Source organism: Trachemys scripta, chromosome 2 (genome assembly GCF_013100865.1).
Source record: "Trachemys scripta elegans isolate TJP31775 chromosome 2, CAS_Tse_1.0, whole genome shotgun sequence".
NCBI lineage: Eukaryota > Metazoa > Chordata > Testudines > Emydidae > Trachemys > Trachemys scripta.
The window spans coordinates 218,750,051-218,775,651 of NC_048299.1; the positions used below are offsets into that span (position 1 = coordinate 218,750,051).

At 42.0% G+C, this 25,601-nt stretch overlaps 1 protein-coding gene across 3 annotated transcripts in view; it reads right to left on the reverse strand.

Annotated features, from left to right (window-relative positions):
* The window catches only part of NSMAF (neutral sphingomyelinase activation associated factor), a 58,624-nt gene extending 37,517 nt beyond the window's left edge, over positions 1 to 21,107 (reverse strand). For 2 of the 3 annotated variants that reach the window (XM_034762980.1, XM_034762979.1), the window contains exons 1-6: positions 20,845 to 21,106; positions 7,127 to 7,216; positions 6,945 to 7,023; positions 6,786 to 6,853; positions 6,660 to 6,696; positions 298 to 348 (exon numbers count right to left, since the gene is read on the reverse strand). In XM_034762980.1, the coding sequence (XP_034618871.1) occupies positions 298 to 348; positions 6,660 to 6,696; positions 6,786 to 6,853; positions 6,945 to 7,023; positions 7,127 to 7,216; positions 20,845 to 20,897 (378 nt within the window). In that variant the 5' untranslated portion in view covers positions 20,898 to 21,106. Of the gene's footprint in view, positions 1 to 297; positions 349 to 6,659; positions 6,697 to 6,785; positions 6,854 to 6,944; positions 7,024 to 7,126; positions 7,217 to 20,844 lie in introns of all 3 variants that reach the window. The other variant, XR_004644743.1, reaches the window with a different exon arrangement.
* Positions 21,108 to 25,601: the final 4,494 nt, after the last annotated feature.

Below are 25,601 nucleotides of genomic sequence, written 5' to 3' on the forward strand. Positions count from 1 at the left end.
CTTTCCTTGATCTAGTTTAACCTAGCAATTGAAAAGCTTTTATATGCATACAAAGTTTGTTTCAATATCAAGTCATGGCAGCCTTAGACCTTTGACAACACATTATGCATTCATTAAGGCAAATACCCAGACTACGTTTATTATACAATACACAGAAGTACTTATTATGAGTACTTTGCATTTCTTTCCATAAAACTCAGATGGCAATTAAATAATCAAGCTTGCTCTTTCAGGAACAAGAGCATAGTTCATATAAAATCCTTAGATTGTTAAACATAATGAAAAATGTCTACTTACTCTTTCAGTTTTATAGGGTGCAATAATGTTTTGTTCTTTAATGAGAAAAGCCTGAAAAAGGATAAAAGATCATTTAGCCAGAATACACTTGGACAATAAATTCTCTATGAAATATATAGTTTGGTGACAATATGTGGATAAAGTGTGTGCACTCATGATGTGTATGTGGAGGTCTGCGCAGGGAGGAAGCAAGAGGGGAGTGACAGTGACAAAGAGGTCAGAACATAGAAATTGCCAGGAATGGCCCATCTGGTATCCTGTTGCCAAAAGTGTCCAGTACCAGATGCTTCAGAGTAAGGTGCAAGAAACCGAGATGTGGGCAATTATGGAACTACCTTTTTGTAAGGAAAATTTCTTCATTTAGAAATTCATAAAACATCATTCATAAAACTCTTCATTTAGAAGTAGGTTATGCCCTAAAGCATAAGGGCTTGTATCCATTCTTAAACTTGGCAGCTTTTGCTTTGTTTTCTAATCCTATATAATTAGGCTTGGCAGAATGCAATTTTTGTATATATAATTTTGATGGATAATATCAATGTTTATTTTTAAGCTTTTTATTAGTTAAATTTTTACAGTTGCAGGAAATTATGTGGGGATCAGACAATAATTATTTAGTGATGGTAGATGTTGAGATTCAAAAAGTTAAAGATTTATGACTGTTAAAATAACTTGTCAACATTACTGTTTTACTAAGCTATGTAAAAAGACCAAAGATAGAAACAAATATTAATAATAAAGTCAGTGATATTAAATGTTTTTAACTAAATTATGTTATGATGCCTTTCACTCAATTAGCTGTATCCTGAATTTAAGTTGTCATTAGCGCGGCATGTTCACTGGTGATACTGCTGAAGAAAGGCAATCAATCAATCAATCAATCAATAAATAGAGGACTAAAACTGATGTAAGAACAGGTTTAACAAGTTGTAAGCACTTTCTGGTTTTAAAGACAGTAAACTACTGTTAAGCAAGATAGAAGCAGGATTGCACTCTTTTAGTTTGAGTGACTTCTGCTAGTGAGAGCTATCGCTTTTCAGCAATATGACCACCACCTACAAAAGGCACAAGTGTTCAACTCAACCAAGAAGCTTAATTTCTTAAGCATCTTTTTTGATTTAGTGCATTTTTATTCTATTCGCTAAAAGAGTCCACAATATTTAGAGGATTAAATGCAATGTAAGGAAAGAGCACTGAAGTCTAACTATACTTATTGGAAGGCTGTTTGGTATACAGCCCTTTCCTAGAATTTGTTTTGCACTTAACTTTTCTAATGTTCTTCTTTGAATTAGTTTTAATATTTAAATCAAACTACTATTCCAGACCGTCTTCACTTTCAAGGCCCTTCATGGCCTGCCTCTCATTTACTCTCAAGATTCATAGATTCCAAGGCCAGAACGGTCCATTGAAAAGATGTCACCTCCAACTGGCCACCTGTTAAATTTTCAAAAAAGTACCTTTATGCTTTCTCTCATGCTGCCCTTCACGCTTGGGAGTAGTTCCCTGTAAACATCCAGAAAGCTACCTCACTATTCTCCTTTTCAGTGATACCTGCAAAAAACTTGACAATGGGTACTGGTGTGCTGAGAGCACTGCTGACTGTGCTGACCAATATTGATTCACTGTTTCCTTGTACTCCCCCATCTACCTGTCTGTAGACATCTATTATCTCTTTGGGACAGGGACTGTCTTTTTCTTCTGTCTTTGTACAACCAACATCTAACACAATGGGGTACTGGTCCATGACTAGAGCTCTTAGGTGCTCTGGTAATAATCAAACAAACTATGGCTATGAAAGCGCTGATCTAGCAACAAGCTCTGTGCAGGCACAGAGGTTTGCCCACATTTCAGGATCGGGGCCTAATATCTAAGATTTGCTTACATTGCAGTTCGCTTGTATTACTGCATGTTAAATGAATATTTTACAGTTTGGAGAACTCTCAAATAGATATCCCAAATTTAAATTAGCAGATAGAACATGAAGGTTGAAAGCATCTGCATTACCAAACAAGCATAACAGAAAAGACACTTTCAGGTTTTAACATATATTATTAATGCATCTTGTTATTCCTCAGAGATAACAAAAGCAGAAGTTACAGTATTTTTATACTGTTTTGATAATCTCCAATGATCTTCACATTACAGGTTTTATTTTGCAGCTATTATGGCATTAAATAGCTTTTCAGTTGCCCATTACTAGCAATCAAAACAAAAGGCTTCTTATTCAGTCATACACTGGCAATGAGCTTTGAGTTTACAGAGAAAGTAATCCTGTCTGTGAATATATTGTACACCTGTTCCATTATAATTCACGGTAACTACAACTTATTACAAAATGGATCTAATGAGGTCTAAGTCTTATATACTAAGAAAGGTTTCTCTGCACAGAGTCTGACAGACATCAGAAAGGGTCAATTATACACTTTAAATTCCCTCCCTTTTATATAAAAGGCTTTTTATATCACAGCTTTCATCCAAGGATTTCCATACATTACCAGTATTATAGGCAGTGGTGCTGGAACGAAGAGTGCTCCTGCATCCTCTGGCTTGAAGTAGTAATAACAAACACCAAAGACCTGGTTTCCATCATCAGCACCCCCTTAGGAAAATTGTTCCAGCACACCTGATTACACTGGTCTACAATTTTTGAGAAGTCGACTGCTTCAGAGATAAAATGTGCTATTTATTATGTATTTTGATGTGCTGAATTCAAATATGACAATTAAAACAACTGATTGGCTACTGTTTCTAAGATATTTAAGTTTTTACATTTTATGTCTATGTATATTGTGTAGATAAAGTTTTAATCATAAATTGTAAACCTAGGTCTTTTCATGTGTTTATGGTTGCTTTACATGATAATATTTCACCTGTTCTGTTTATGTAACACTTTAAAAATCAGCAAAAGGGTTATATAAATAAAATTTATTATGAAACAAAGGCAAAAAACTATTATGTACATAGTTTAGTCCTATTTAGTGTCTACTCGGTGCTTCTTGGCTTGTCTCTTGTATTCATTAAATGGAGCATCTCTTGTCACTGTCCAGCAATAGTCTGCAAGCATTGATGGGCTCCATTTGCCCTGATAGCGTTTCTCCATTGTTGCAATGTCCTGGTGAAATCGCTCGCCATGCTCGTCGCTCACTGCTCCGTAGTTCGGTGGAAAAAAATCTAGATGAGAGTGCAAAAAATGTGTCTTTAGTGACATGTTGCAACCAAGGCTTTTGTATGCCTTGAGGAGGTTTTCCACCAACAACCTGTAGTTGTCTGTCTTGTTGTTTCCGAGAAAATTTATTGCCACTAACTGGAAGGCTTTCCATGGCATCTTTTCCTTGCCACTCAGTGCATGGTCAAATGCATCATCTCGAAGAAGTTCACGAATCTGAGGACCAACAAAGACACCTTCCTTTATCTTAGCTTCACTTAACCTTGGAAATTTTCCACGGAGGTACTTGAAAGCTGCTTGTGTTTTGTCAATGGCCTTGACAAAGTTCTTCATCAGACCCAGCTTGATGTGTAAGGGGGGGTAACAAAATCTTTCTTGATTCAACAAGTGGTGGATGCTGAACACTTTTCCTCCCAGGCTCCAGTGACTGTCGGAGTGGCCAATCTTTCTTAATGTAGTGGGAATCTCTTGCACGAATATCCCATTCACAGAAAAAACAGCAGTACTTTGTGTATCCAGTCTGCAGACCAAGCAAGAGAGCAACAACCTTCAAATTGCCACAAAGCTGCCACTGATATTGGTCATAGTTTATGCACCTCAAAAGTTGTTTCATGTTGTCATAGGTTTCCTTCATATGGACTGCATGACCAACTGGAATTGATGGCAAAACATTGCCATTATGCAGTAAAACAGCTTTAAGACTCGTCTTCGATGAATCAATGAACAGTCTCCACTCATCTGGATCGTGAACGATGTTAGGGCTGCCATCACACCATTGATGTTGTTGCAGGCTACAAGATTACCTTCCATGAAGAAGAATGGGACAAGATCCTTTTGACGGTCACGGAACATGGAAACCCTATCATCACCTGCCAGGAGATTCCACTGCTGTAGTCTGGAGCCCAACAGCTCTGCCTTACTCTTGGGTAGTTCCAAATCCCTGACAAGGTCATTCAGTTCACCTTGGGTTATGAGGTGTGGTTCAGAGGAGGAGGATGGGAGAAAATGTGGGTCCAGTGACATTGATGGTTCAGGACCAGAAGTTTCATCCTCTTCCTCATCTGACTCAAGTGAGAATGATTCTGGTGCATCAGGAACCGGCAGTCCTTCTCCGTGGGGTAATGGGCGTATAGCTGATGGAATGTTTGGATAATGCACAGTCCACTTTTTCTTCTTTGACACACCTTTCCCAACTGGAGGCACCATGCAGAAGTAACAATGGCTGGTATGAGTTGTTGGCGCTCTCCAAATCATTGGCACTGCAAAAGGCATAGATTTCCTTTTCCTGTTCAACCACTGGCCAAGATTTGTTGCACAAGTGTTGCAGCATATGTGTGGGGCCCACCTCTTGTCCTGATCTCCAATTTTGCAGCCAAAATAAAGATGATAGGCTTTCTTAACCATAGTGGTCATACTGTGCTTTTATGATGCAAAAGTCACTTCACCACAAACATAGCAGAAGTTATCTGCACTGTTCACACAAGTACGAGGCATCTCTGCTCACTTTGGCTACACAGAAATGTGTCCCTTTGCAAAATCAAACACTGACAAATAAGAGAGCATGATACTGTATGATTTCTAGAGCTGATATAGGGCAATTTGTTCAGCAGAGTGATGTAAGCTTTGTTATGATTGTATCATCCATGACTTCTAGGAATAACATGATGCAATTCATATCATGTATGACCCAATACCAGCTTCAGATTGCATTATTCATTGTTTTGCCTAAAAAGCAAGTGCTGTCCAAACCCAGTCATAGATTTAGTCATAGATCCAGTCAAAGATGTATTTTAGTCATTTCTGGTTTAAATTGAGATCCCTCCCCTTTATAACTCACTTATCCTCCGCCATTCCCAAGTCAAGGGTCGTATATACTGACCCAATAGCATATCTTGAAAACTAGAGCCAAACAACAATTTTAAACATCATTTTCGTTCTCAGTGACCCAGAATTAGTAAAGTTTGACTACATTTATTTCAGAAGCATTTTGGCTGTAGAGCAGTGTTATAGGAAGGAGATGGTAGCACCTAACTACCTCATATTTAGTTTGCTGAACACTTTCTATTATAAAAGATGTTTTTGAGATACTGCAAGAGGAATCCTCCTTGGACTACAGATTGGGCTAATGTGTTTTGTTCTTCACAACTTTAACAGGAGAGTGTGGGGAGGAAAAGAACATAGCTCCACTCTTAGGGACCTGACTGAGTTTGCAGGGCTGGTTGTTAGAAAGGAATCTTTATATTTGTAAACAGAGGACATTTTATATAGAAGTTGTTGCCATGGTCCCATAATGCCATTTTCACAGAAGCTCTACACTGAAAATAGAATAACTAACTGTACTGGGTATAACTACATCAGTATAACTAGTACAACTTTCCCATGTAGACAGTCTAGTGACCTGCCCAAATTAATTTTCAACTGTAGCAATTTGTTCTTTATTAGGGCAAAAACAAGATTACAAGTGTGAAATCTACCAGTGGACAAAAATGAAAATGGGTTGAATTTTTTTCTCAAAAGATTTCATGAAAAGTGTGTCCGTTTTTTGTTGAAGTCTTTCTAATTTTGAAATCTTTAGATCCGCTCCATTTTTTTAAATGAAGCTTAGAGTGTTGAACATTTGAAAATTTGAATTAACTATATCCAAGACATTCCATGCTCTAACATTACTTCCATACTTCATGTTCAGTTGCTGAAAATTTTAATGCACACGCAGTAGAGTCCAATCTTTGAACTGAGTTTTCCACTTGATCTTTGAAAAGACAGATGTAAGCAAGCCATGATGGTAGTGGAGAGTCAGAAAAACTGCAAGAGATGTAGAAAGACCAAAACAAGAAGTATCGAAGTTGAAATACACCTCCCTTGGTTTTTAATGATAAAAGTGATCCTCCTGTATCCATTCATTTCTGAAAATATTATCTTTACTAGGCAATTTGCAATTGAGCTTGTAGGTAAATTTATCGTATCTGACTTACCATCTATTCAAGAGATACCCTCAACATGTCAACGTCAACTAAGTTTGAGTTGAACATTTTTTTTTTCTGTATTTACTTATTTATGAAAGATGCTAAGAACGGTAATGTGGCATATTATTTTCTAGTTCATTGTGTCCAATATTGTTTTTTGAAAATGCTTAAAGAAATCCTAGAAAAAACTTTTCTTAGTTATGAACCATGAATTTGTTATATGTTTTTCTTACCTGATTGGATACAACAGAAATCACTCCAGGTGTATACCTATAATGTAGATAAAGGTACTTGAAATACAAGTATTCCACTTATTAAAAACAAAAATAGAAATATCTAAACATCTTAAATTCACATACCAGGTGAAAGGATTATTTGCTTCATTATCTTCTGGTGCTTCTATACTAATACAGTCTCGCAATGGGATCTGCAGCAAGTTATAGAAATATGTATTTCTTTAAACATACATTTTAAAAAGAAACTAAGTTACTACCAAATGATCAGACTGGACAATTTACCTTAATAATGGGCTGGATTTTCTCATCTGGTTCAAAAATAATTGATTTTGAGCAGATTTTTAGTGAACCTCTGATTTTCCTAAAAAGAAAAGGAAAAAGAAAAAAAAGATTTGCATAACCAAATTGAGATCCAATAGCTGAATGACTCCAGTATAATTTTCAAAACACAAATGGTTTTCTACCTTTCATCTCTGCAGTCTTTGTTTATAATATGATTAGCCGTATGCTGTTCAAAATAATATTCCTCCAGATTAAGAAGGAGCAGCGAAAACCTACAAATAAAAAAAACGAGAGGGAAATGTTTTCGTTTTTTTAAGAAACTTTTCTCTTCATGCAGGGATCGGACTTTGCATTGTTCTTATTAAAATATACTGTCAAATGGGTAGGAGTAACACAATTAAAGACATGTTGGAGGTGGGCTTTCCTAAAAAATACCATTGTGTTTTAGGCATTTCTGAAGTGTTAAACACCATAAAAGAGATCTTTTATGCTCTGTTACTATGCTGGTCAAAAAAACAATCCTGATTACCTGGATGAACCCAGCAGGACCACAAAGGCCAGTATGGCTCAACCTGATCAAGGTAAACCATGGAACAAGTATCACCTAGCACAGTTCACAGAAGCTGAACTCACACCAGTTTAAAAGGAAACAGGAAGCAATCAATTATTTCAAAATAAGTAAGGCTTCTCTCTACCATATAGCCTTGAATCATTTGATATTATCTATGCCACCATCACTTAGATTTACATGTTACTGAAAATATAAGGAAAACATTATGTATATGCATAATCTTTTCAGTTATTATAATAATAAACATTTTTTAAAACTGCACTGCCAAGATTGTTTGGGCAATCTGTGAATAACCACAACAATGAATCCTTCTGAAAGGCCTTGCTTTCTGTATTAGAAATAAAAGGGTGATGTTTCCCCCGACTTTCACTCAAAATTTGTTTCAGCCCTTCTCAATTCCATTATTTGGTATGAGTGAAAACTAGTGTCTGGCCCTTACCTTTAGGGTCTTTGTGAAATTAGAGACTAAGAAATTTATTTTGGCATATGCCCAAATAAATTTGTTAGTCTCTAAAGTGCCACAAGGACTCCTCGTTGTTTTTGCTGATACAGATTAACACGGCTACCCCTCTGAAACCTGTGAAGTTAGAGAGAACCGTGGATGACTAAGAATTCTCTTAACACCAAAAAGTGGTCAGCTTTCTGGAAGTATGTAAATCGACAGTTGCTATCAGAAATTTGCCATATGTAAGACACTTATCTAATTAACACTAATTGTTAACAATATTAAATAGCTCAGCACTATAACCAGCTGATTCAAAGCCCATTGAAGCCAATGGAAATTTGACTTCAATGTTGTTGGGCTCAAGCCCTAAGTGACCCACACCTAAAACTTCACTTTAAGTGCATCACAGGAAGCACTTGTGTAATATACTCCTGAGGGAATTCTGCACCAAAAAATTAAAAATTCTGTGCACAATATTTTAAAATTCTGCAAATTGTATTTGTCAAAATAAAACTATATAATATACCAGTTTCAATTATTTTGGTAATTTATTCCAAAATACCTGTCAGCAAATGTGTCTGTAATAATACAGATACAGACAAAAATTCTCCCAGGAGTAGAGAGTTAAAGAAGCCCCTATGACAGCCCATTTCCTGTTTCTCTGCCCCCTCCCACTCAGAGCCCAGCCGAAGGCCAGACACACTCAGCCCCTCCCCACCAGAGCCCAGTCATGCCCATCCCCCACCCAGTCACTCACACCCCCTATCCCCAAGAGGCCAGCTGTGGGTCCGTCCCCCCCAGCCCAGACACTCACATCCCCTACTCCCCAGAGGCCAGCTATGGCTCCTCCCCCTGGCCTAGACACTCACACTTCCTCTCCCCCAGAGCCCAACTGCGGGCACCCCAGCCCTGATGCTCACACCCTCTACTCCCCAGAGCCCAGGGATCCAGAGGGAGAAACAACTGATGCTGGGTCCCATGCTTACATAGAGTTTCCTGTGTGGCGCCACCCCCTCCTGCCTTGAGCTCATGTTGGGAACTGCAGTGGCTGGGAACCCTCAAGTTCCCTCCTCTTCCCCCTCCTCCTGGCCATATCTATTTGTGAGCTGGGCTCTGCTAGGTCCAGCGGCCCCTAGTGGCGACCAACATCTCTGCATCACATTTCTGTGGAGGGAAAGGGGAAATTTTGCATGCACGCTAATTTTCTGCAAAATTCTGCATTGCGCAATGTCGCAGAATTCCCCCAGGAGTATGTAATATAATCAAATTATGTTGCCTCTCTGTAAGTCAAGACAACACACTTGTCATAGATACGGCCACAAGTTGTAGAACCACTATGCAGTTTAATTGCTCAGAAATACATTGATAGCAACACATCATAATGAGTATCTGATAAATTATTACTTCTTTGAGGATCATTCAATATTTTATCTTAAGTGTGGGATTGGAATGAAAAATAGTAGACTGCTTTAAAAAGGCAAAAATACCCTTAAAACAGAAGACAAAGGAAAAGGACATCTTTGTTGGTTAAACAAGAGGGGCCAGCTTTCAAAAGAGCACAAAGGGTAACTCTACACAATGTTTTGGGGCTACTAGCAGGAGTGAACCTCCCAGAGTGGGTCAAGAGACTCGGGTTATCAGGGCTCACACTAGCACTCTAAACACAGCTGTAGAGACATTGCTTTGAAGTTGAGGCTCAAGCTGGAGCTCAGGCTATGAAACCTAGGAAAGGGGAGGGGCTTCATATATTGGACTTGAGCATTTAAAATCTAGTCAGCTAAAAGGAGCTTCTGGTACTATATCTGCCTGAGCCACTCTGCCGACTTTTGGGGCCTTGGGGCTGTATTTTAAGAGAGAGCAGGACAACTAGGATACATAGGATTACCATCTACTGTTTCTGAAACCAATGTGAAAATATTAATTAAGATAATTATTTGTATTACAGCAGTAGAAGGCCAGAGCAAAGAAAAATTCATTTTAAAATGGAAACCACAAGAGAATACCACAGGAGTACAGTTTCCCTTTTTTGACACTATCAACACAATGTGCCAACTCAAACCCTGCTGTTCAATATAATTTTTTTTCTGGAAGCAACTATCCTACCAGTTCCAACATAATGACACCAGCAAGCAGCCAGTGTAAGGGAACTTAATTGAATATACACCACGTCTGCAAGCAGACTGCCTGCAAAGGGGCTACATCCACAGAAACATTCTCCAGAAAGTGTATCTGGCAATCAGAAGGCGTCAATGAAACTCTGGTGACTACCTAAGATCACAAGCTGGTCTCACTTCTTTAAGTAAAAATATTTATTGAGAGCCGGGGGAAACCCTTTAGGGTGCACATCAGTATCGATGTGTACATTAAAAGAGGAGATGATGTGAGTTTAAGGAAAGGAATTCAACTGATATTCAATTAACCAAGTCAGACTGATTGTGAAACAGGAAGCATTGTAATATTGTGTATTGGCTCACACTGATATCTCCCTGAAATGGCATGATGAGATTGTTAATGTCTATATCAAAAAAGGGCTATTTATACATGTTTGTTTTAGCTTTTTAAAAAAAACATACTGGAGATGGGGGAGTTCCAGACTGCCTGTTAGTTACTTTCATGAGATGTGCTGAAACCTGAAATACAGCTTGGTAATAGAGGGGTATGAACCTAGTAACCGGAGGCTTGAAAAGCATTTGCTATTATATAAGAGATTACATATTCACAAAAGATCACCGTATTTAGGGACTAGAACCTGCAAAGTACTGAGTGACTTCAACTCCCATTGATGTCAGTGGGTGCTGAAAGTGCTTAGCACTTTAATACTGTACATATCAGTGCCAGCTGAATTTAAAATGCCTACGGTAACCAAGCACAGCCTATAGTTTTGCTTGGACAGCTTTCATTTCATAGCTCTGTTTTCTACACTGTGCCAATTAAATTAATGGATTAATTTACTAAGATACATGAAAAATCAATGTGGTGACTAAGTGGAATATAATTTCTGAAGAAGAAATAAAAAAAAATAAAAAAAAAAAAAAAAGATCTTGCCTGAGGAGATACTAAGACACATGAATAGAAAACTGCTTGAGTACTTGACCCTGGGCAACAGATTATTATTTACACCTGAATATTGAAAAAAAAAAAAAAAAAGTGACACACGCCACTGTACCTGTGGAGGAAAACGGCCAAACATCCTAACACCAAAAGCTTGTCTACACTACAAAGTTAAGTTGACTCAAATTATGGCAACATACAGCTGCTGCTGTAATTAAACCACTGTCGGGCTGCCAACCCTCCAGGATTGTTCTGGAGTCTCCAGGAATTAGATTAATCTTTAATTAAAGATTATATCATATAATGAACTCTCCAGAAATACATCCAACCAAAATTGGCAACCCTATTGCATATATGCTACACTGTATCAGCGGAGTGCATCCACAGTAATAGCTCTTGCATCAACAGAGAGCAGTGCACCCTGGGTAGCTATCCCACTTTGCAACTCGCTACCATCTACGGCAGAGTGTTTTAGAAAAGGTATGCAATACCTCATGGGAGCAGGTTCAGCATCCCATGATTCAGTTTTCTCGATCCCATCATTCCATGTAGGTTTCGCAACACTTTTCAGCAGCCCCAGTAACCTGCACACCCGCCATTTCTGTCAAAAAGCATGGATCTTGCACTGCTTTTCAGTATTGTGGGGAGCATTATGAACACATCTGATCCTTCAGCGTTCCCTGAGCTGGGAGTCTGAAGCAGATGCCTTGGTGTTTGCCTTGCTGTGTGCCATGGAAAGAAACAATTCAAATTGCTGTTGGGATTCATGGAGCAGTTGCCCACGATGGACCGTCAGTTCTGGGCCCAAGAAACAAGCACTGAGTGATGGGATCACATCATTATACAGGTATGGGATGATGAGCAGTGGCTCCAGAACTTTTGGATGGGCAAGAACACTTTCCTGGAACGGTGGGCAGAGCTCGCCCCAGCCCTCCGGCACAGCGACACCAAAATGAGAGCTGCATTCACAGCGGAGAAGCAAGTGGTGATCACTATGAGGAAGCCGGCAATGCCAGATTGCTATCAATCGGTCGGGAATCAGTTTGGAGTCAGTCCATCGTGGGGGTTGCTGCTAGTGTGCCGGGTCATTAATTGCATCCTGCTAAGAAGGGCTGCGACTCTGGGCACTGTGCGGGAAATAGTGGATGGTTTTGCAACAATGGGATTCCCTAACTGCGGTGGGGCAATAGATGGCCCACATATGCCTATTTTGGCACCACACCGCTTTGCGACAGAGTACATCAACAGAAAGGCCTACTCTTCTATGATATTGCAAGCGCTGGTGGGTCACTGGGGTTGTTTCACCAACATCAACACGGGCTGGTCAGGGAAGGTGCAGGATGCATACAGCTTTAGGATCACAGGCCTGTACAGAAAGTTGCAAGCAGGGACTTTCTTTCCAGACCGCAGGATTACCGCTGGGGATGTGGAAATGCCAATAGTGAACCTGGGAGACCCAGCCTACCCCTTACTCCCATGGCTCATGAAGCCGTACACTGGTCACCTCGACAACAGCAAGGAGCGCCTCAACAACAATCTCAGCAGACGCAGAATGACTGCTGAATGGGCCTTTGGCCATTTGAAGGGTCACTGGCACTTTCTACTCAGGAGGTTAGACTTCAGCGAGGACAATATTCCCATTGTCATAGGTGCCTGCTGTGTGCTTCCTAATATGTGAAGCAAAGGAGGAGAAGTTTCCGCAGAGGTGAAACAGCTGTCTGCTGATTTTGAGCAGCCAGCTAGCATGGCTATAAGAAGAGCTCAACAGGGAGCTATCTGGCTTTCCTGGAACTATCTGGGAGCTATCTGGCTCAGGGAGGTTTTGAAGGAGCATTTTAACAATGAGCCACAGTAATGTGTGTTGCTGTAGTGAGCTGCGCCTGGCACTGTTTTTTTTTTTTTTTTGCACCATACTATGAACCTTGTAATGACTGCTGTGCGCACACTACTATAATGATGCAAATGCACCCACTGCTATTCTCTGTGAACATTAAGCAACCACCTTATATGGGAGAATAATAAATTCAGTTTCCATAAGTAAATTTTTATTCCACACCTATGCAAACATACCTATGTAATGCTGAGGTAAACTTCATACATACAGGGAAAAGGGGGAGGAACAAGGAATTCACAAGCACATACAGCAACGAGGCTCTTACACGGTGTATGTGTGGCTGTCATTTTGTGCAAATCTCCTGCAAGGTGGAGTGCCCGGTGTACTCTAAGATATGTGAAATGTAGCAGGGGAGTGTAGGGAGGTCCTGAAATGCAGTTCTCTATTGCCTTTGGAGGGAGGTAAGAACAGATGTGTTCAGCCTGAAGTTCGTTCAGACATCACAGCATGTCTCTTTGCTCCTTGAGCAGCACTATCGTCTCTTGCTGCCCGTTTCTCCTGTTCTTGCTATCCCTCTGCATTTTGTCATGATCGCCACCCGCCAAGCCCTCTGCTCGCAATCCAAAGCACCAGAGGCTTGCAGGACCTCCTGGAATATGTCTTCCCTTGTCCTCTTCTTTTTCCTCCTTATCTGGCTGAGCCACTCCACTGGTGTGGATGAAGAGAACCTCAAGGCCACATTTGCAGCTGCTAAAGAAACAATGGGCAGAGGTACTATTGTCAGTGCATTTACTCCTCTTGATCCACACAAGTTACAAGTGCAACATTCTCACTTCCCCTTGGGACTCAGAGCATGGTGGCAGCCCTAGCCATGCTGAGTACAGCCTGGGGAAGAAAGGGGTGAGTTGGAACAATAGGGGGATAGCACTGGTCCATCAGTACAAGTGGATAGGGCTCTTGCACTAAAAACTAGCTCCGTCTTCCACAGCTGGTGGTGATTGTACCTGATATCTCACTCCTGAGAGTAACTGAAGCTCCTGCATGTGTCTGGCTGCAGACCAGGTCCATATGCTGTTAGCCTGTGTGCCGCAATGGTGCCTCCTGAAGTCATTGCCCAGTGGCATGGCAAAGTGTCTGACCATGGGGGAAGAAACAAGGCAGCCCCTTCCAAGCAGCCTTGAGCAGAGGATTGCAGACTACCTCCAGGATCTCTATTCCCCAAGAATTCTTCCGTCTCCTGCCAGCATAGCTACCGCCTGTCGGGGAGGTGGATTACCTACACCAACAGAAGAACCCCTCCCATCAACGTAGGTAGTATTTACCCTGAAGCGCTATCTGTGCTGCTATAGTGTTTTAAGTGTAGCTACACCCTCAAAAGAGTCAGCCTTTAAGCAAGAATCCCAACCGTAGCTACGGCTGACCTGACGCTTCATTATGAAATTCTTCATTATGAAATTAGAGGGAGACTGGAGGGGAGCAGCATAGCAGCCTCAGAAAGGTGTTAAGTGCCCATTCATCTCGATGAATTGGGCCATGTCTACACTAGAGAGCTTACAGCAGCAGCGCTGTACCGATGAAGCAGTGCTGCTGTAAGATCGCTTGTGTAGCCACTATGCCAACAGGAGAGAGTTTTCCCATTGACATAATAAAACTACCACCACAAGCGACGGTACCTATGTTATCAGGAGAAGCTCTCCTGCTGACATAGCACTGTCCACACTACAATTTATGCCAGTAAAACTTAAGTCGCTCGGGAGGGTGTTTTTTTCACACCCTTGAGCGACATAAGTTTTGCTGACATAAAGTGGTAGTATAGACATGGCCTTGTTCTCAGCTGAAACAGAACACCCAATGGAGATTAATACAGCCTGAAACAATAGCTCTGTGATGCACAAATTGCTCCATTCATGTTGGTGGGCATTCCACGCACCGGGGCAGGGCTTCCCCAGATCCTAATTTACATGGGAGGAGGTGGTAGGGAGATGGACTCAGGCCTCCTTAGAGACACAAGGAAATCTAGATCCCAGTTCACATGAGAGGGTAAGGAGAAGATTCCAGACACTCCAAGAGAGGCAAGTCCCCTCCCGCCCCAAAATCTAGCTCACGGGGGGGAATCAGACCCCTACAGATGGGCAGGAGCACCCAGATTCTGGATCCCAGGGCACACTTACCTGCATATCACATAAGGGGGTTAGGGAGTGGGTGGCACCACCACAGAAAGGCAAACACACACCAGAAACCAGGTTAGGGAAGGTGAGGTCACATCCCCATATATGGGCAGGGTCCCCCAGATCCTGGCACACCACCAGGGCATGGCTCAGGGCTCAGACACTCCCAAAGGACAGGAACCCGCCAGATAGCAGTTCACATGAAAGCACAGTGAGAGGGACTCAGACCTCCTCACTCAGACAGGCAAGCTCCCTCCAGAAGCTGGTTCAAATTGGAGGGAGGCATGGTAGGAGGGTCACAGCCCTGTAGATGGGCTGGGGGCCTCCTGATCATGGCACACATATGGGAGGGGAACGTGGGGCTGACAGGAACTTGCCCCTATTCTTCCCCAATCCCCTGTCACTCATCTCTGCGCCGTCCTTCCCACTCCCCACTTCCATCCACCAACTCCTCTCCCCCATTCCCACCTGCTCTTCCACCCCAATCACCTCCCCTACCAGCAAGCATTTCCTTATGTAGGTTTATTTTCTTTTCAAAAAATGTTTTCAGCACCTTTTGACTATTCTGCTGTATTCACATTACTTTTCCTCAAAATAAGAACCGCCTTTTGACAGAGGCAGATTGGAACACTGTGTCTGCTTTTTTCACTTCAGATTCTGACCTGGTCTACAATGCCTGAGGTGGTGCACAGATTCAGTGACCATAAGTAAGGCAAAGATTTAGTCATGGGTATTTTTAGAAAAAAAAATCATTGACCGGTCATGGGCAACAAACAAAAATTCACAGTTGTAACCGGTCTATGACTTTTACTATAAACACCCCCAACTAAATCTTAACTGTCATGAGGCCTGCTACTCTGGGGGGCCCCCGGAACCAGTGGCACCGGCCGCAGCCTGGGCAGTCCCTGGGGCCAGCTGCCCGGGGCTACCAAGCAGCGGCTGGTGCGGCTGCTCCAACAGCGGACAGTGCGGCTGGCTGTGGAGCCGCTCCAGCAGCGGCTGCTGTGGCTGACCCTACGGCCACCTGAGCAGTTGGCCCCAGGGCCAGTAGCTCAGGCAGCCCAGGGGATCATCCACACTGGTCGCAGCAGCTGCGAAAATTTCATGGAGGTCACAGAAAGTCATGGAATCCGTGACAGATTCGCAGCCTTAACCATAACACACCCTCAGGTCTTGTGATGCTGAGAGAGTTTTCCAGATAGCCAGCCTCTCTCTGCACATGTGCTCTGTAATCCATTAGCCACATGAGCCTTAGAACTGCTTCGCATGCACAAAGGTGGAGAACCAAACTCTTTTTCAAATAATGCTTTAATCTGAGCTCCCCCAAAAGGCTGATGGGTGCCAGGGACCCTTGAGCAATTGAGATCCTGGTGAGATGATCATCTCTATGGTGCACAAAAATATGGTTTCATCTCTATCTGTGCACAAAAATATGTTACTAGAGTGTGTCATCATAAAGAAATGCTGTTTTTTCCCCGAGAGTCTGTACTTCAGGAACCCCTTGGTCAAACCTACTAACAAGAGGTAGATATGAAAGTGAGGATACCAAGGTCAATGTCTTGTGAGAAGCCCATTTCTATCATTACCACCCTCAGCGCCTAAGCAGAGAGGGAACTCCCTGGATCCTGCTGAAACATGTATCCATATCAATCTGATTAACAGATTCCTGAAAACGTGAAGTTTCACCACCCTCTGCTCTCCCTTCCCACTGGGTCTCTAAGCTGTCTGCTTACCAAATCAGCCCAATTATATTCACTGAGAGAAGATTTTAGATAACTACAGAGTTTTAAAGCCTTCAGTAAGATAAAATAAATAAAAGTTCCGTTTCCATCCTGAGCTCACTCTCAGCCTTTCATAGGTATACTCATTTGAGAGGAGGCAACCGTAAGTAGGATTTCCTACTTGTGCAGCTTTAAGCCTCAATTCTGCAAGGTGCCCCACACGGGTGGTCCTCTGCGCCTGCACAGAGCCCCACTGAAGTTATCAGGCATCTATCTGTATAGAACAGCTCGCAGCATCAGAATGTGAGTAACATCTGCAATGGCTGGAATCACCAGCTTATTCGTAAAGTAAAACTCTGAATAAAAATGTAGACACTATTAACTGAACAAAGAATCCATAAATAAGAAGTGACTCTCATTTACAGTGATTTGAGCAGGACAGCTCTCAGTAAGTTTTTGGTTTTGGATATTTTGCTCCAAGAGGAGAAGACAAGGTTATTCGTTCAGAAAAAAAAAGCCAAACAGTTGTTTTGCTCAGGATCCACCCGCAGAACTGTATGCTGCCAATATCTTACATGCAAACAGAACACTAATGCAGAAATAGATAAGCTTCCTAAACAGGAAACAGTGCAAGATGTAGATCATTAGATATAGGTTTATAAGATTCTCTGTATCAAGTGTCAGACCAATGAGTTAATCCCACCCGCATCTGTTCACGCTAATAACCCACAGCATAGAGAACTCAATCCATAAATACTACAATGATCTTACAGGAAATAAAGCCATCTCATTTTACTTGTAAATTTTGTAACTAAAATTAGTGTACTTTTTAGAAATGTAGTTTTATTTCCTTCAAATAGCAAACATACAGCAAAAACAGCAGGTACAAAATAGAAGATTTTAGTTCTAGTCAATTGAAAAGGACACAATACATGCCCCTCAAGTAATTTTCTTACAAAGCAAATGGGAGAAAAGAAGCGTCAGAGAAATGAGAATTGATGTCTACCCATCTGAAAGGGATATTTCTGTTCTAAACCTATGAAAGATGGCCTGCAAAGGAAAAAAAGACATTGGGTTTTCTGCCCTTTTTTGGTGTTTGACATTGTTTTATGAAATACAAAGAAGTCTTGCTTTTTTATTTGCTCAGTTTGTACACACACGAGAAATTCTGGTGCTGTCCTATTTTTCTGGAAAACTGTAGATAACTGGAGAAGTAGGAGGCTTATGAAATCAGATACTAAGAAAGTTAAACTTGATTAATTGAGAAGGGAATGATTTTTATTGAGATTATTTAAAACTTTTTCTGTAGGTCGTCTATTTAAAGGGATATAATTAACTTGTAATCTAGTCAGTTTCATAACGGGAGTTAAATGTTGTTTGAGGTACTATGCCTGCCTCTCAGTCAATTTTCTACTTTTATCATCTTGTATCTTAAATATTGTTCTATGCTGCTGTGCAAAAAGCCAACAAAACTGACTATACACAAACGGTCAAATGCACAAAGTAAATAAAATGGGGGGAAAAAAATCAAATCTCTTTCAGTTACATAGTTACAACACCCAAGATCAAATTAGTAGATAAAGGGGCACAACTTCTGTCCAAATGCCTTTAACAAATACCCAGCAAGCAAATAGAAGAAAAGCTCTCTGTTAGAGATTCAACAGCTTAGCCCTTCAATTACGGGATGAAAAAGCATCTAAGAAAAACAGAAGTGTCAAGACTTTATATTACTGATGTTTTTTAAAAAAAATCAGTGGAGCAGAAAAACACTTTAAAGCAGGGGTAGTCAATTATTTTTTGTCAGGGTCCAAATTTCTTGGTCAATGTATAGGCAAGGTCCAGACTCCAGAGAAAAATAAATTTAAAAAATAACAATAATGATAATATGAAAATAAAAAGATTTCAGGGTCCATTCAAAAGCATCTGGCAGTCTGGATTTGGCCCAGAGTCTGCGCTTACTGACTACCCCTGCTTTAAATGTTTTCACGTCTTCTTTGTCATAAAAAGGGTACAAACCCATATACTAAAGGGGGAGCATCTATATTTGGGTATCAAAACAAAGGGATCTGCAGGTACAATCACATGATCACAATTCTGAAGGTTGTGGGTTCAAGTCTCACTCGATTTCACACTGAAAGGCCATCTCCAGTTCACCCAGCTGCAAAATGGGTAGCTGGTCCATCAGCTTAGGGCAGTCAAAGGCACCAGGACACACTGGCCACATCATTACCTTGTGTACTACTGGCTATGAAATTGACGTCACTTAACCATGTCAACCCCATGAGCCACTGGCTCAAGGGAACTTTGATTTTAACTAATTATTGGGAAGGAGCAAGCAATTGAAATGAAATCCACAGATATTAAACTGGGAGTGGTTACAAATACTAGTAAAGACGGAAATCAGTATTTCTTGAATTGCTGCAATTAGAAACGTTAGTAGGCAATAAAATTGTGAGATTAAATTTGGAAGAAAAATACTCGTTATAGATTTCAGTGGCTGAGAAGACCTCTCGGAAGTAGTGATGACAGTCCAAAAATAATGGACTGTGAATTAGACTTGAGTTTGCCCACAGACCCAGGTGATGGGACCCTCACCTTTTCCATCAGCCACTACTAGATTTTCCAATCCCCGATCTCATCATGTTTTTTACAATTTAAAAGTTCTCCATTCAAACAAAAGAAAACCATTCTTCCACAAAATAAGAAATTTGGTGGAACAGATTTAGTGTTTCTTTCCTATCCCCTTTTCCACTCTTAAGAACTTTTTTGCCCCATCAGAGCTTTAAGGATTGTTCTTTTCCTTCTCCTCAGACAAGATTTTTTCCCCTCTAATTTATACAGCTCACCCTCAAGGCGGTATATTCCTAGGACTCACACCCTTCTCCTATGGCAGTGCCCAACGCTACCCCAAAAGCATCAGAGTAGCATCAAAGTGGTATCTTTTATTATAAAAAAAAAGAATTAAATATTCAATAATATAAAAGTAATCCAATGGACATTTGTATTTAATGCATATGTAGAATGCTTTACTAATTTCACCCCAGCTCTCCTTTTTCATTAGCCATTGGTTAGTTAGCCATTCAGTTTGTCTCATCGTCCTGTGGTTTCCTTGCCAAGGATGAAGAGTGCAATGCATCCAACAGCTGCAGAGAAGCACTCACAAGAATAGCATTTGTAAAATGGGCACGTGATTAGTTTACTACTCCATCCCTATTGCTACTGGCACTGCAATGTGTGCCAAAAATGATGCTTATAGTGTTTTAAGCTACTGAGTACACAACTGACATGGCTACTGTTTTAATGTGTATCTTAAAGTAGATCAGGGGTAGGCAACCTGATCTTCAGTAGCACTCACACTGCCCAGGTCCTGGCCACCAGTCTGGGGGACTCTGCATTTTAATTTAATTTTAAATGAAGCTTCTTAAACATTTTAAAACCCTTATTTACTTTATATACAACAGTTTAGTTATATATTATAGACTTACAGAAAGAGATCTTCTAAAAACGTTGGCACGTGAAACCTTAAATCAGAGTGACTAAATGAAGACTTGGCACACCACTTCTGAAAGGTTGCCGACCCCCGAAGTAGACAATATATTTATGTCTCTTTGAGAGACCTTTCCAACTTTAGCGAACCCTATTTTAGGGAATGATTCTCCTGATCATTTCATAGTAATTAGAGTTAGGCCTGACCCAATGTGTGTGACTCTGGTCTTCCCCATTAACCAGAAGTGCTCAGAGTAGTGTTTATGTCATCTTCCCAACCCCATACCACAAATGAAACAATAAACAGATCTTTATCCTGTCTTACATATGTCCTGAACACCTGCTCCGTGGGTATAAGTCTGTGTGCATGTGAGAGAGCGTTTGCACTATGCACAGCCCAGCAGGAGACACCGCATTGTGAAAGGAGAAGGGAACTGTCAGTGCTGCACAAATGTGACCCCCTCCCCTTGGGGAGCGAAGGGGGAAGTGTCAGCGCTGCCCAAACCTGCCCTTCCTCTCTCGGGGGAGCGGGGGGGAGTCTGTCGGCGCCCGGGCCGCAGGAGGCCAAGCCGGAGCCTCCCCCATCGCAGCCCGGCCCAGCCGAGCCCGCGGCGGAGTCCCCACCTCTCCTTGGAGTAGAGCTGCTGCTCCTGCCGCCTCTTCCGGGTGAAAGCCATGGGGCCGCCCGCAGGCCCCGCCGGGGGTGGAGAGCGTGGGGCCGGCCGTCCTCCCGCTCACTGCCCGGGGCGCCCGCGCCGCCCCTGGCGCATTTATCCCGCGACGGGCAGCGAGCGGCTGCGGACCCCGCTCGCCAGGCCCGAGTCGGGCTCCGTCCACACGGCACACGGCGGTGGCGGCTGCAGGGATGTGCCAGAGCCCGGCCCCCTGCCGGCCCCGCGCGGGGGACACGCCCCCAAGCAGCGGCCACTGCTGTTATTGGTTATTAACCAGGCCGGGCAGTGGGCGGGCCCGAGCGGGGTCCCAGCTCTTCCCAGTCACGCAGAGCCGGCGCCAGAGCCGGGCCACCGCCCCTAGCCTCCCTCCCCATAACCCGAGCCGCCGCGCCGGGCCGGGCAGGGGCCCTGACTGGGCAATCAGAGCTGTGCGCGGTGCTCTCTGGGCACCCCCGCGGGACTCTGCCCCTGCAGCGCTGATGGCAGAACTAGGCCTTAAGGACATCTTCCTCCTGGAGTCTCAATGGATCAGATTAGGGCTGTCAAGCAATCAAAAAAAATAATCACGATGAATTGCATTGTTAAATAATAATAGACCATTTAAATATTGTGGATGCTTTCTACGTTTTCAAATATATTGATTTCAATTACAACACAGAATACCACGTGTACAGAGCTCACTTTATATTTATTTTTATTACAAGTATTTGCATGGTACAAAAACAAAAGAAATGGTATTTTTCAATTCACCTAATACAAGAGTTGACGTCACTAGGCATCACCCTAGGTAACTCGGGAGGGTGGAAGGCCACAAAGTGACAATGAAGCCTTCCTGCACTAGGCCTAAGTGATCCAAACTCTATCCTTCCATGTTTAAACTCTAATCAACCTCAAAAGCCAGGTGCAATTGGAATATGTAAGCAACCAGTTATCTGTGTGCAACCCCCTGCTCAAGCGGTAATAATGAGGCCTGCATGTTTCTGGCTGAAGGGAAAAAGGACAAGATAACAGTTTAAAGAAATTACTAACAAGCTAGGCTTATAGCTGCCAAGAATGACTTTACTGCTTAAATGTAATCGTTATTTGTTTAGTAACTATTACCAGGGACGGGAGGGGTAGAGGGAGGAATGGGGGAGGGAGAAAGGGAGGGGAAGGGGGGGGTGAGGCTTAACTGCAAAATGTATAAAAGAAGAAAAACTGTTTCTGTTAGTGTGCTTGATCTGAGACGCGCCTGTCTCCTTGCACCGCTTTGGGATCCCAAATAAACTTTGTTTGCTTCTCCACCTGGTGTGTTTATTGACGCGAAGCACACCGGGCAACGAACCCGCTGTTGCTTTGCCTCGGGCACTCTGTGCTGGCAACACAAGTATTGTAGTGCAATCTCTTTATCATGAAAGTTGAACTTACAAATGTAGAATCATGTATGAAAAAATGCATTCAAAAATAAAACAATTAAAAATGTTAGAGCCTACAAGTCCACTCAGTCCTACTTCTTGTTCAGCCAATCGTGAAGACAAACAAGTTTGTTTACATTTGCAGGAGATAATGTTGTCCACTTCTTGTTTACAATGTCACCTGAAAGTGAGAACAGGCATTCCCATTGCATTGTGGTAGCCGGGGTTGCAAGATATTTACATGCCAGATGCACTAAAGATTCATATGTCCCTTTATGCTTCAACCACCATTCCAGGGGACATGCGTCCATGCTGATGACGGGTTCTGCTTAACAACAATCCAAAGTAGTGCGGACTAACGCATGTTCCTTTTCATTATCTGAGTCAGATGCCACCAGCAGAAGGATGATTTTCTTTTTTGGTGGTTTGGGTTCTGTGGTTTCCACATTGGAGTGTTGCTCTTTTAAGACTTCTGAAAGCATGCTCCACATATCATTCCTCTCAGATTTTGGAAGGCGCTTCAGATTCTTAAACCCTGGGACCAGTGCTGTAGCTATCTTTAGATTTCATAGATTTCACAGATTTTAAGGTCAGAAGGGACCATTATGATCGTCTAGTCTGACCTCCTGCACAATGCAGGCCACAGAATCTCACCCCTCCTGTAACAAACCCCTATCTTACATCTGAGCCATTGAAGTCCTCAAATCATGGTTTAAAAACTTCAAAATGCAGAGTATCCTCCAGCAAGTGACCCGTGCCCCACGCTGCAGAGGAAGGCAAAAAACCCTCAGGGCCTCTCCCAATCTGCCCAAGGGGAAAATTCCTTCCCGACCCCAAATAATGGCGATCAGCTAAACCCTGAGCATGTGGGCAAAACTCACCAGCCAGACACCCAGGAAAGAATTCTCTGTAGTAACTCAGATCCCACTCCGTCTAACATCTCATCACAAGCCATTGGCCATATTTAGCGCTAATAGTCAAAGACCAATTAATAGCCAAAATTAGGCTATCCCATTATACGTCCCCTCCATAAACTTGTCAAGCTTAGTCTTGAAGCCAGATATGTCTTTTGCCTCCACTATTCCCCCTGGAAGACTGTTCCAGAACTTCACTCCTCTGATGGTTAGAAACCTTTGTCTAATTTCAAGTCTAAACTTCCTAATGGCCAGTTTATATCCATTTGTTCTTGTGTTTACATCAGTACTGAGCTTAAGTAATTCCTCTCCCTCCCCGGTATTTATCCCTCTGATGTATTTATAGAAAGCAATCACATCTCCCCTCAGCCTTCTTTTCGTTAGGCTAAACAAGCCGAGCTCTTTGAATCTCCTTTCATAAGACAGGTTTTCCATTCCTTGGATCATCCTAGTAGCCCTTCTCTGTACCTGTTCCAGTTTGAATTCATGCTTCTTAAACATGGGAGACCAGAACTGCATACAGTATTCCAGATGAGGTCTCGCCAGTGCCTTGTATAACGGTACTAACACCTCCATATCTCTACTGGAAATACCTCGCCTGATGCATCCCAAGATCGCAATAGCTTTTTTCACGCCCATATCACATTGGCGGCTCATAGTCATCCTGTGATCAACCAATACTCCGAGGTCCTTCTCCTCCTCTGTTACTTCCAGCTGATGCGTCCCCAGCTTATAACCACAATTCTTGTTATTAATCCCTAAATGCATGACCTTGCACTTTTCATTATTAAATTTCATCCTATTACTGTTACTCCAGTTTACAAAGTCATCCAGATCTTCCTGTATGATATCCTGGTCCTTCTCTGTATTGGCCATACCTCCCAGCTTTGTGTCATCCGCAAACTTTATTAGCACATTCCCACTTTTTGTGCCCAGGTCAGTAATAAAAAGATTAAATAAGATTGGTCCCAAAACCGATCTCTGAGGAACTCCACTAGTAACCTCCCTCCAGCCTGACAGTTCACCTTTCAGTACAACCTGTTGTAGTCTCCCCTTTAACCAGTTCCTCATCCACCTTTCAATTTTCATATTGATCCCCATCTTTTCCAATTTAGCTAATAATTCCCCATGTGTAACCATTTCAAATGTCTTACTGAAATCAAGGTAAATTAAATCCACTGCATTTCCTTTGTCTAAAAAATCTGTTACCTTCTCAAAGAAGGAGATCAGGTTGGTTTGGCATGATCTACCTTTTGTAAAACCATGTTGTATTTTGTCCCAATTACCATTGACCTCAATGTCCTTAACTACTTTCTCCTTCAAATTTTTTTCCAAGACCTTGCATACTACAGATGTCAAACTAACAGGCCTGTAGTCACCCGGATCACTTTTTTCCCCTTTCTTAAAAATAGGAACTATGTTAGCAATTCTCCAGACATACAGTACAACCCCTGAGTTTACAGATTCATTAAAAATTCTTGCTAATGGGCTTGCAATTTCATGTGCCAGTTCCTTTAATATTCTTGGATGAAGATTATCTGGGGCCCCCGATTTAGTCCCATTAAGCTGTTCGAGATTGGCTTCTACCTTGGATGTGGTAATATCTCCCTCCATATCCTCATTCCCATTTGTCATCCTGCCATTATCCCTAAGCTCCTCATTAGCCTCATTAAAGACTGAGGCAAAGTATTTGTTTAGATATTGGGCCATGCCTAGACTATCCTTAACCTCCACTCAATCCTCAATGTTTAGCGGTCCCACTTCTTCTTTCTTTGTATTCTTGTTATTTATATGGCTATAGAACCTTTTACTCTTGGTTTTAATTCCCTTTGCAAGGTCCAACTCTACATGGCTTTTGGCCTTTCTGACTTTATCTCTACATGTTCTGACGTCAATAAGGTACCTTTCCTTGCTGATCCCTCCCATCTTCCATTCCTTGTAGGCTTTCTGCTTTTTCTTAATCACCTCTCTGAGATGCTTGCTCATCCAGCTTGGTCTACAACTCCTGCCTATGAATTTTTTCCCCTTTCTTGGGATGCAGACTTCTGATAGTTTCTGCAACTTTGACTTGAAGTAATTCCAGGCCTCCTCTGCCTTTAGATCACAAGTTCTTCAGTCCAATCCACTTCCCTAACTAATTTCCTTAATTTTTTAAAATTAGCCCTTTTGAAATCAAAAACCCTAGTCACAGATCTATTTTTGGTTATCCTTCCATTCAGTTTGAACTGAATTAGCTCATGATCGCTCGAACCAAGGTTGTCCCCTACAATCATTTCTTCTATGAGGTCCTCACTACTCACCAAAACCAAATCTAAAATGGCATCCCCTCTTGGTTAAGGAATCCATCAGCTATCACATCCAGGAAAAACTGAGCCCTATTATTATTACTAGCCCTTGTC